This window comes from Megachile rotundata, chromosome 10 (genome assembly GCF_050947335.1).
Source record: "Megachile rotundata isolate GNS110a chromosome 10, iyMegRotu1, whole genome shotgun sequence".
Lineage (NCBI taxonomy): Eukaryota > Metazoa > Arthropoda > Insecta > Hymenoptera > Megachilidae > Megachile > Megachile rotundata.
In genome coordinates this window covers 14,022,152-14,035,211 of record NC_134992.1, presented here as the reverse complement: position 1 = coordinate 14,035,211, position 13,060 = coordinate 14,022,152, and the positions used below count along the sequence as shown (strand labels likewise).

Below are 13,060 nucleotides of genomic sequence, written 5' to 3'. Positions count from 1 at the left end.
ATTTTCATCAAGGTGAATAAATGTGTGTGGTTATGTTGCATCGTTTGTATATTTTTTAATTTAAGTACACCTTATGTTGGTTTAGTGTTAAATATAGAAACGATAAAGTGCCAAAAATGAGCGGCATAAAAGGGTGAGATCGAAACCGAAGTTAGTTCAAGGTAAGCCAGTTAATTTCTCCGTCGTCGAAGCAACGGGACACCTCGTGATATAAGAGAGAAAAACGTGACACTAATACGCACCTCGTTAACTCCTCGCACGATGGCTCTCATCGTCGCGTTTCTTGGCCCATCCACCGTCTTGCCGTCGTCCGTCGGTCCCCATGAGGCGCTATAAATGTCTATGAGGTCAGGTTCGTGTCCCATGCTGTTAGCTTCGATCAGATCGGTCATGTAAGGCTGATCCAACATTCGAATGCCGGCGACTTTCGAGTCGTATGCGACACCCACACCGCACACGCCGTTGTCTCGTGCGGCTGCTACCTCGCCGGCGCATCTGGTGCCGTGGCTGTTCGACGAAACGTTAATTAGATATCGGAAGAATGTTTGCTAGGGAATTATACGAGCTTTCGCGGAGTGTACCCAGACACTGATCGGTGTACACTGTCAGATTGATTTACTCGATGATCGAGTGTTGACCTTACGTTTTACCTAAGTGACCTACGATCAAGTATTCTTGTGTCTTTTTTTCATTCTAGTTGGGTTTGAAGGAGAAGATAGAATATTTTTGAACAAACTGCGAGGAGATCTTCTGTCTCTTTTTAAAACATGAAGTTAATATGTGATAGTTTGTTTGAAGTTAAAACATGATAGTTTGTTTGAAGTTAAAGTATGATACTTTGTTTGAAGTTAAAATATGATAGTTTGTTTGAAGTTAAAATATGATATTTTGTTTGAAGTTAAAATATGATAGTTTGTTTGAAGTTAAAATATGATATTTTGTTTGAAGTTAAAATATGATAGTTTGTTTGAAGTTAAAACATGATAGTTTGTTTGAAGTTAAAATATGACATCTTGTTTGAAGTTAAAATATGATAGTTTGTTTGAAGTTAAAATATGATAGTTTGTTTGAAGTTAAAACATGATAGTTTGTTTGAAGTTAAAATATGACATCTTGTTTGAAGTTAAAATATGATAGTTTGTTTGAAGTTAAAATATGATAGTTTGTTTGAAGTTAAAACATGATAGTTTGTTTGAAGTTAAAATATGACATCTTGTTTGAAGTTAAAATATGATAGTTTGTTTGAAGTTAAAGTATGGTACTTTCTTTGAAGTTAAAATATGATAGTTTGTTTGCAGTTAAAGTATGATACTTTGTTTGAAGTTAAAACGTGATAGGTTGTTTGAAGTTAAAATATGATAGTTTGTTTGAAGTTAAAATATGATAGTTTGTTTGCAGTTAAAGTATGATACTTTGTTTGAAGTTAAAACATGATAGCTTGTTTGAAGTTAGAGTATGATACTTTGTTTGAAATTAAAATATGATAGCTTGTTTGAAGTTAAAATATGATATTTTGTTTGAAGTTAAAACATGATAGCTTGTTTGAAGTTAAAATATGATCTCTTGTTTGAAATTAAAATATAACATCTTGTTTGAAGTTAAAACATGATAGCTTGTTTGAAGTTAAAATATGACAACTTGTTTGAAGTTAAAATATGATGGTTTGTTTGAAGTTAAAATATGATAGCTTGTTCGAAGTCAAAATATGACATCTTGTTTGAAGTTAAAATATGACATCTTGTTTGAAATTAAAATATGACATCTTGTTTGAATTTAAAACATAATAGTTTGTTTGAAGTTAAAATATGACATCTTGTTTGAAATTAAAATATGATAGCTTGTTTAAAATTAAAATATGATATCTTGTTTGAAGTTAAAATATGATAGTTTGTTTGAAGTTAAAATATGATATTTTGTTTGAAGTTAAAATATGATAGTTTGTTTGAAGTTAAAACATGATAGTTTGTTTGAAGTTAAAATATGACATCTTGTTTGAAGTTAAAATATGATAGTTTGTTTGAAGTTAAAGTATGGTACTTTGTTTGAAGTTAAAATATGATAGTTTGTTTGCAGTTAAAGTATGATACTTTGTTTGAAGTTAAAACGTGATAGGTTGTTTGAAGTTAAAATATGATAGTTTGTTTGAAGTTAAAATATGATAGTTTGTTTGCAGTTAAAGTATGATACTTTGTTTGAAGTTAAAACATGATAGCTTGTTTGAAGTTAGAGTATGATACTTTGTTTGAAATTAAAATATGATAGCTTGTTTGAAGTTAAAATATGATATTTTGTTTGAAGTTAAAACATGATAGCTTGTTTGAAGTTAAAATATGATCTCTTGTTTGAAATTAAAATATAACATCTTGTTTGAAGTTAAAACATGATAGCTTGTTTGAAGTTAAAATATGACAACTTGTTTGAAGTTAAAATATGATGGTTTGTTTGAAGTTAAAATATGATGGTTTGTTTGAAGTTAAAATATGATAGCTTGTTCGAAGTCAAAATATGACATCTTGTTTGAAGTTAAAATATGACATCTTGTTTGAAATTAAAATATGACATCTTGTTTGAAGTTAAAACATGATAGCTTGTTTAAAATTAAAATATGACATCTTGTTTGAAGTTAAAACATGACATCTTGTTCGAAATTAAAATATGATATCTTGTTTGAAGTCAAAATATGACATCTTGTTCGAAGTTAAAATATGATAGTTTGTTTCATATCAAAAGACAAAGAAAATATTGTCTGTTTTTAAATAAAAATTAAAATTGAAGTACAAAAGTAAATTTATTTTGAACAGCCCTGTAAAAATCATCTCCAGCCTTTTTTAATAAAAATTGAAGCTAAAATATGATATCTCATTTAAAGTCAAAAGATGAAACAAAATGATGTCTGCCTTTAATCAAAATTTAGGTCAAAATACAACATAATGAATTTATCTCGAACAGGTCTGCAATCTCGTCTTTTTTAATAAAAACTGAAGTGAAAATATGATATCTTAAAGTCGAAAAATGAGAAAAATCTTCTGTCCTCTTTAATAAAAATTAAGGTTGAAACATAAAATAGAGAATTTATTTTGAACCTGACTACAAAAATATAATCGTGTCCTCTCTTAATAAAAGTTGAAGTTAAAATATGATACCTTAAAGTCAAAAGGAGATGTCAGTTTTTAATAACAGTTAAGGTTGAAATATAAGTATCCTAATTAAAATACTGAAGACAAATTATACAAGTCAGTAAGATCAATTAATTTTTTATTATAATTTTCCCGGTTCAAAGTATAAAACTCAAGTTAATTACGTGGCAGATACTTTCTTCACGTTAGTACAAATGGGTCGTTTAATTCCTGTAATGCTTATGAAGGCTCATATAACTTTTTATCGCCGAGATAAATAAATTTGTAAAGTTCGAATTGGAACAAAGCTTGTACAAAATTCTCAAGAGTCTTATAACACTGTACAAGTTTTATAACGAAGTTTTTATGGCGACATGTGACATTAATTCTGTCGGCCATTGCAAGACCGTATGTGATAAAAATAATCTACGACACAATGAATAATAAATTATTAATATTTACATACTATTCATTCAATAAATAATTAAGTTGCATATCAAACAAAAATCCTGAAATAATTTCAAGAACAAAAATTTACAAAATTAAATAATTTCATTAATGTCTCCAAAAAAATTCCCAAATTGAATTCCAAAATTCCTAAATGAATAAATTCCTTTTATTAAAAGATACAGATCTTTCCAAGTATCTCTAAAAACATGAACGTCTCTATTCCACGACAATCTTAAACTGTCTCCTATTAAAATTTTCGAAACGGATTAAAGTGAATCCATAAATCGTGCGAGTTTCAATACTCAATTCCGTTACGTTCGTTTTATTGTCCTTCACCTTTTATTACCCGCGTTCTGATTGAACCGATAAAATTGAGAAACTGAAGTCATAAAAACACTCTGATCGATTCGGTGAATGTGTCATTGTTGAACGTGGAACGATTGCGGCTGAATGTGAACAACTTTTTCCATACTCGATCAATCGTATCAATGAAAAGTCACGGTTTGACCTTTCACCCTCTAAGCTGTGACAAAGCAAGCTTAAGATAAAGCGGACCCCACAATTAATTTTGACAAAATTAATCTGTTGGTGAAATAGCGTTCAGAGAAAATTGGGGGTGTGAGACTTGGGGATGTGGGAATTGGGGAATTTTGAAATTGGGGTGGTAGGGATTTGGGAGTGTGAGAATTGGGGAGATGGAGATTGGGAAGGATGAGAATTGGGGTGGTGGAAATTTAGGGATGTGAGAGTTGGGAAATTTTGAAATTGGGGTGGTGGAGATTTGGGGGTGTGAGAATTGGGGTGATGGAAATTTGGGGGTATGAGAATTGGGGTGATGAAAATTTGAGGATGTGAGAATTAGGGAATTTTGGAATTGGGGTGATGGAAATTTCAGGGTGTGGGAATTGGGGTGATGGAAATTTGGGGCTGTGGGAATTGGGGAATTTTGGAATTGGGGTGATGGAAATTTCAGGGTGTGGGAATTGGGGTGATGGAAATTTGAGGGTGTGAGAATTGGGGAATTTTGGAATTGGGGTGCTAGAAATTTGGGGGTGTGGGAATTGGGAAATTTTGGAATTGGGGTGATGGAAATTTGGGGGTGTGGGAATTGGAAAATTTCAAAATTGGGGTGATGGAAATTTGGGAGTGTGGGAATTGGGGAATTTTAGAATTGGGGTGCTTGAAATTTGGGGGTGTGAGAATTGGGGAATTTTGGAATTGGGGTGATGGAAATTTGGGAGCGTGGGAATTGGGGAATTTTGGAATTGGGGTGCTTGAAATTTGGGAGTGTGAGAATTGGGGAATTTTGGAATTGGGGTGCTAGAAATTTGGGGGTGTGGGAATTGGAAAATTTCAAAATTGGGGTGATGGAAATTTGGGAGTGTGGGAATTGGAAAATTTCAAAATTGGGGTGATGGAAATTTGGGAGTGTGGGAATTGGGGAATTTTGGAATTGGGGTGCTTGAAATTTGGGGGTGTGAGAATTGGGGAATTTTGGAATTGGGATGCTAGAAATTTGGGGATGTGAGAATTGGGGAATTTTGAAATTGGGATGCTAGAAATTTGGGGGATATAAGAATTAGGAAATTTTGAAATTGAGGTGCTAGAAATTTGGGAGATATAAGAATTGGGAAATTTCAAAATTGGGGTGCTAGAAATTTGGGGGATGTGAAACTTAGGAAATTTTAAAATTGAGGTGCACAGTCATTTCAGAAATATTCTGAAGATATAAAAATTCATAGATCTAACAATAGATAGCACAGAATATTTAACACATTCCACTTTGAAGTCCAAGTGCAACTATAATTTGTACCCTCAAAAACCATTAAATACAAAATCCTCACATTTTGACTTTATTCAATAATTTTAATACCATTGCATTTAATAGTTAAATATATTCTAAGTGACCTAACAAACTAATCATACCACAAATAATTAACCTGCTCAACAAACTCCACCTTAATCAAAGAAAATTTCACTTCGCAAACGTAAATTCTTTCCGAACTCCATGTTTCCCAAGTTAATCAACGAAGCACGTTTCCACCGACGAAACTCGATAAACCGCGTTATCGAACTTCGATAGTGTTCTTTCGACAGAAAGAAGAATTAATTGGACTCTCCTACAAGAATATCGGCGTTCTTCGTAGAAACCAATCGTCAAAGAAATCTGAAAATTCTTTCATCCAAAGCTACAAATAATGAAGCTGATTATAAGCATTCCATTTGGTATATTTATAATAGACATCTTTTCGTGCAAGAAGGAACACAATCGGAGGAATTTCTATGGAAGCTCGAACGTTTGTCAGTGGCACGTGGCTTACGTAAGTCGGAGAAAAAAGTTTTTACGTAAGAGACTCGATTGCAGAATTATTTCCACGTAATTTTCTTGAAACGCGAATCAAAACTAAAGGGTTTGTTTCTTTGGAATCGGTGACTTGTATTAGTAGCTCTGGATCGATATGGTTCGAGATCCAATTATCCTTTTTCTTCGTTAATCAAACAATCGATATCGGATGGAAAAAACATTCGCTCTTTCGAACGTCATTATCTTTCTTTTCCAGACCTTTTTCCACCTGGATCCCCACGATTACGGAGGAGAGTCTAAACAATTTTCTTTGGCTAGCGATCAGCGGTACTTACGCTCTATCGGTTGCGTAATGATAACATTTTAATTTGTTTAATTTTGAGTTTTATGGTTCGTTGAAATTTTATTAGTGTATTTCAGTTTTGGAGACTTCTTGTAGATTAAGTAATTTTTTCTTCTTAAAATTAAATAACTTTGTAGCAAAATTTTGTTTGAGTTAAATTAAGTATTTGTTGGTCTTTTACGGTTCGTTGAAATTTTATTAGTGTATTTCGGGGTGTGGGAATTGGGGTGATAGAAATTTGGGGTGTGAGAATTGGGGAATTTTGAAATTGGGGTGATGGAAATTTGGGGGTGTGAGAATTGGGGAATTTTGAAATTGAGGTGATGGAATTGGGGGTGTGAGAATTGGGGAATTTTGAAATTGGGGTGATGGAAATTTGGGGATGTGGGAATTGGGGAATTTTGAAATTGGGGTGATGGAAATTTGGGGATGTGAGAATTGGGGAATTTCGAAATTGGGGTGATGGAAATTTGGGGATGTTGCAATTGGGGAATTTTGAAATTGGGGTGATGGAAATTTGGGAGTGTGAGAATTGGGGAATTTTTGAATTGGGGTGATGGAAATTTGGGAGTGTGAGAATTGGGTAATTTTGGAATTGGAGTGATGGAAATTTGGAGTGTGAGAATTAGGAAATTTTGAAATTGGGGTGATGGAAATTTGGGGGTGTAGGAATTGGGAAATTTCGAAATTGGGGTGATGGAAATTTGGGGGTGTGAGAATTGGGAAATTTTGAAATTGGGGTGATGGAAATTTGGGGGTGTGAGAACTGGGGAATTTTGAAATTGGGGTTTGCAGGTTAAGTAATTTTTAGTTAAATTAAGTATTTGTGTATAGGTTAAGTAATTTTAACCTTCTCCAAATTAAATAACTTTGTAGCAAAATTTTCTCTGAATTAAATTAAGTATTTGTTGGTCTTTGAGACTGTGAATACACTTTCAGTATTGGTCTTTGAATACACTTTTACTGTGCACTGTGTGTGTTCACAATTTTTGACAATTTTTGTAAATTTAAACAATAGATAAAACTTTGAACTTAAATATAAATATAATGAACATAAAAATACACATATTTTGAGTTATAACAAGATACTGAAACTCTGTACTCACCTGTTAAACCAATCGTCGGTGTATCTCGGATAAGGGTAAGGGTCGTTACTGCTGAAGTCGTAAGAAGCCTTGGCATTCTAAGACAAAAAATTTCATTTTTCTTAAAATAATATTCGTAGCATAACAAAAACCATAGAAAAATTTAATTTAATTAACAGTAAAGTGCAGAAAGATAGCTCTGAAAACTTCCTTAAGACATTGGTCGCAGTAGAAATATCAACGCTTAAGTGGACACATCAAATTGTATTAAACTGAATATTATACCAAATGGAGGAAGATTTATTCTTCCTCATTCTTACATTCAACTAAATTAGTACCATCAAGCTAATTTATAATCAAGACAAAGACCCCAGTCTTTTAAGATGAAAGTTCAATTAATTCAACTCCTTTATTGTAATAATTCTCGGCGAGACCTTTTATTTGAATTCTCCCTATGACGAACATTGATTTTTCACCCGCACTCCAGCTACAGGGCATTGTACTCCACCACAATTTATTAGATAAATTATTTATTACTTTAAAACCTTTGGTCATATCATTTACTTATATTACTTTCATGAAGTGTATGATAAAAATTTTTTATATAAACTTTTATATAAAATGTTTGTATATAAACCTTGATGTACAATTTTTTATATAAACTTTTATATAAAATGTTTGTATATAAAACTTGATGTACAATTTTTTATATAAACTTTGATGTAAATTTTTTTATATAAACCTTAATGTAAAACTTTTTATATAAACTTTTATATAAAATGTTTGTATATAAACCTTGATGTAAAATGTTTGTATATAAACCTTGATGTAAAATTTTTTATATAAACTTTGATGTAAATTTTTTTATGTAAGCTTTGATGTAAAATTTTTTATGTAAACTTTTATATAAAATGTTTGTATATAAACCTTGATGTAAAATTTTTTATATAAACTTTGATGTAAATTTTTTTATGTAAGCTTTAATGTAAAATGTTTGTATATAAACCTTGATGTAAAATTTTTTATGTAAGCTTTGATATAAAATGTTTGTATATAAACCTTGATGTAAAATGTTTGTATATAAACCTTGATGTAAAATGTTTGTAAATAAACCTTGATATAAAATGTTTGTAAATAAACCTTGATATAAAATGTTTGTACATAAACCTTGATGTAAAATGTTTGTATATAAACCTTGATGTAAAATGTTTTTATATAAACCTTGATATAAAACTTTTTATATAAACTTTCATACAAAATATCTGTACAATTACTAATAAAATGCACCCAAGACCTTACTCTTCCCCATTTCACTACCCTAAAATATAAATATAAAACAGACCACAAAAACCGAACCCTCAAGAATCTCTTACAGTAATGAATCACGCAAATTTGTACGACAGATGAAAATAAACGGTGAAGAATAGAATCATAACTTCTTGACGTCCCTAATTAATTGAACAGAGAATACCAGAGCAATTTGCACGCCATAAAAATCATTTTTCTGTAACATTTACCTATCATAAATTTTTCGTGTCCATGAACAGCGTTGCTCGACTATTAATCTTCGTCTGCTCGAAGAAAACTACCCTTTCGACCCTCGTTTCTTTCCTTCGCTCTACCTTTTTTTATCTTCCTTCACGTATCATCTTGTTTTCTACCTTTCTGATAACCACGTCACCGATAAAAATCCCACGATTTATATCTAGACGTATTCCTTTCACGTGCTACGATCGAACAAACATTTCTAAAGTAATCTCTATCCTCGCAACGCAAACATTACTCTTTTTATGTCCTCGTGAAAGTATAGCGAAAATTCGGACACGTTCTATTATAAAATTTTATGCGTGAAATTGGAGAACTTTAGTATTTTAGATGTTAAAGTTTATTGGAGTTCAAGGTTTGTCAGAAATAAAATTTTTAATATCAGTACTGGAATTCAAGATTTAAATGTTACAACTTCTCAGAATAAAAATATTAAATATCTTCTCAGGATAAAATACAGCGTAAAATATTTCGGAATTAATATTAAAAATAGATTCTCATTTTAAATATCACAACTGAAGTAATTTGCACCTTTTCAAAATTAAATTAGTTTCGCAAAATTAAAATTTTAAATATCAACCCCTCGGAATTAAAATTTTAAATACCACAACTTCCAGGGATTAAAATTTTAAATGTCAAACCTCTCAAAATAGAGAGCATGTTACACTAAAAAAGAAAATGGTTTCCAAGTAAAAAGCAACCCAAAAAGTGGTGTAATTAATCACCGAAGAGTCGTGGTGAAAGAAAGCATTTTCCCAAAGTTCGCAAACTCGTCGCAACACGTGGTTCACTTCATCAAGAAAGCTTCTTACTTGGTTTCTTCATGTTTGTCCTCAAATATTGCAGAAGACGCGTTGTACTTTTACTCCGTGAAATATTTCAGTGAAATATTTATTTTAATAGCACTCAACGAGAGGAACTGGGTCAAGCGTCTACTATCGTTACGAGAAGAATAGGAATTTGAAGGCATTATTATTCCGCTCCTTTCAAATGGCTTCCCTCTCGGCCGAAAATTTTGCAAATTTTCCGCTACATTATTCGATCCACGTTGAAGTTTCTACAGCGACAGAATTTTTATTCCGAGACAACTTTCTCTAACGAGAAAAGTACCGACGAGAGATTGAAAACGTTGAACGCGTAATTACTCTCCGAGGATTTCGAACAGTATTCGAACTGTTCCTGGTGGTTTTTCACGAAGTACGCTTTAATTTATCGGTGAAAAAATTTAATGGAAACTGCTTTTACAGCGGCGGTTTAATTAATAACTTCTTATACTTGGAAAGTTCATGTCGCGATGCAAATTTTCGTGTCTCGTGAAATCGACGGGGCTTTGGAGAAAGAAAATGAAAGCGTCGTGAAACGTCGTCGTTTATTTACCATGAGAGGGTCGTGTGTATGGCTCGATTTGAATTTCAATAAGCGTTCAATGGTTATGCAAATAACTTGCCAGTGCTTAGGCAAGTCAGTGCTTAGGAGTGGAAATCGCGGGGGAATCAAACTAGTTGAGTTTCATAAGCAGAAAATTAACATATCGCAGCATTTTATCGGTAAAATAATCGTTATCGAGCATGAAGGTACTTACGTAGTTGTATTTTAAGTCTGGGTGCATGTAATCGACACCTGAAACAGAAAAGAAGAAAGTTATAACTCTTCTACATTCGAGATAAATAAATAAAGAGAATACATTAACATCGAATGTAATACTGTCGAATGTAATAACGTTCTCGATTAATGTAATTGCAATTCGAAAATCAACACCTGCATGCACTTTCATTAACGAGGAAATAATCATTTATTAACGCAGTTGCAATTAACAGTTATTAAACTGGAAATTCACGTAACGTTCGGAGAAATATCGACAATAAACGTCAATCGAAATGGTATAAGCGGTTAATCGTTGATATATCTGAACGGAACTGGACAGATCACGTCCAGTTTTGATCCGACAGATTGCTAAATATTGGCGTTCTACTCGGCCGTGTCTCTGAAACGAAATTCGATGTACAATGTTTAATCGACCTTTGCTGTATCATCAAAACCTATAGATAGATTTCAATTTCGAGTTTCATTTCATCGCACTGGGGAATTGAATTTATCACATGGCCATACATTGTTCGAACAGCGATTGATTACAAAGTATTCCAAGATTTATAGGATGGCTATTGGATTTTTCTTTGTTATATTTTATCGTTGGAATTTCGATTTTATTTGAAGTTGTATTATGGGATGTTAAGAACACTGGATATGTTATGTTGCAGTATTGAAAGTTATTCGAATAGTTGGAACACTGGGAATTATTCAAATGTTACATGAAGAGTATTCGAAAACACTATATTCAAATTATAACTCAACTATGGAATATTGAATATCAAATACTCTAACACCATATCATTATAGAGGAACAATATTGGAAAGATTCGAAAAATCCTACACAACTATGGAATATTCAAATATGTTACAACTATAGAATAGTTCGAAATATTACATACTTCAATAGTATTATTCGAATGTACAAACAACTGAAAAAATGCGGAACCCCAAAAAACCGGGATTCGAACCCCGGTCCCCCGATTGCGAGTCGAGTACCCTACGCACTACGCCAAGTCGCTCCGCCCTAATTTCTCCTATCATCACTCTACTTATACATTCTAACCACTCTGACTCATAAATTTTAACTTATTTTAAAATTAACCGAGAAATACCTGAATATTTATAAGTGTAAGACCGAAATTAACGGAGAACATTAAAGTATTAAGGAAAGTAAGGATAATTAACGAAATTACATGGCAGCAATATCCGTAATTGATTATCAGACAGCCGTGGCACACAATTAATGCAGCTAACCTCAGGAATGCGACGTTCATGTGCCGCGTAATCTAAGCTAAAACGCTTTCTGTTAATGAGATCTCGAGAAGCCGGCGGCAAAATTGCCGTTAAATCCACCAAACGATCCATTAACTTCGAAGATGTTTTAAGCTTTTTAAAATTGCCAATTTCAGGTTATATCACCTCATGCAATACAATTAGCAGCTTTTTATGTGCAATTTTGCCAACCTTTTTTACACACGAAGATATAGAACTAAACCATGTTTATAAAAATAAAACTACACTGTCTAACATTCGGAATATTTTTCGCAAGAACCATATAAAATCGAACTTTAAATTAAAGTTTGCTATTTTAAAAGGGTAATTACCGTCATCCATTATAGCGGTGGTAACGTTCTTCCCGGTAACGCCTTGAGCCCAGGCTGCCTTCACGTTCAAATCCAACTTCGGTTTCCCGCCATTTTGCCCGGTATTTTTCAGGTACCACTGATGCTGGAAATAAGGGTCCGACGGGTCTCTGTTGACTGGATTCTCTGGATTTTTAATTTGGTAAAGGGGCACGAGATTATCCACGCTGAGCGGCTTGTAGCCTCTCTTCACCCTCTTGAATCCAGGCTGCTGCACCGCCGTGTGCACCTGAAACATTTAAACGAGCCCTCGTGCCTCAATATTTTACACTAACACCAGTCTCATCCCTCTTTCGCGAGTCAGCTACTGGCTAATTTGTCTTTTACAAGCTTCGCCGAACGAGAGACGGAATTAATCCTTTGAGCTCGATTAGAATATATCTAATAGCTACTTCACTTTCGATGTCGTTCGCATAATTTTCGGACAAGTTGTCGATCGATTGTGTTGAGAGATAAACATTTTTAATATAGGAATAAGTATTTTAATAGTGAATTATATGAATAACATGTGCAATATGAATAATATATTGATTTGAATAATACACGCACATGTTTCGTATGCTTCCGATCGTCACCGAACGTTTCCGAGCGCATCCGAAATGCACACACGGTGATCCCACACTTCGAAAACTTAGACGCTGAATAAAATTTTGACGTGCGTTTGAAATCTTTATAAATTAACACATCTAAGGATTCTAAAGTATGCAAAGTTTCTAAAATTGCGATATTTTTTTAAAACAATTGTACAAGCTTTGTTTCGTTCATGAATATATTGATTTAAATAATACACGCACAGCACATGTTTCTCGTATGTTTCCGATCGTCACCGAACGTCTCCGAGCGCATCCGAACACATACATAGTGCATAGTGTACACATAGTGTCTATACTTCGGAAACTTTAACATCGAATAAAATTTTAATACGTATTTAAAAGCTTTAATAATTAATACTTCTAAGGATTCTAAGGTTTGCAAAGTTTCTA

The 13,060-nt window shown here is 32.8% G+C and overlaps 1 protein-coding gene across 3 annotated transcripts in view; it reads right to left on the bottom strand.

Moving 5' to 3' along the window:
* Nucleotides 1-13,060, bottom strand: part of amon (prohormone processing protease amontillado) — a 42,198-nt gene that overhangs the window by 16,492 nt on the left and 12,646 nt on the right. For all 3 annotated transcript variants that reach the window (XM_076535930.1, XM_076535931.1, XM_012289683.2), the window contains 4 exons: nucleotides 12,039-12,306; nucleotides 10,427-10,464; nucleotides 7,321-7,397; nucleotides 243-507 (listed from right to left, as the gene is read on the bottom strand). In XM_076535930.1, the coding sequence (XP_076392045.1) occupies nucleotides 243-507; nucleotides 7,321-7,397; nucleotides 10,427-10,464; nucleotides 12,039-12,306 (648 nt within the window). The remainder of the gene's footprint in view (nucleotides 1-242; nucleotides 508-7,320; nucleotides 7,398-10,426; nucleotides 10,465-12,038; nucleotides 12,307-13,060) is intronic.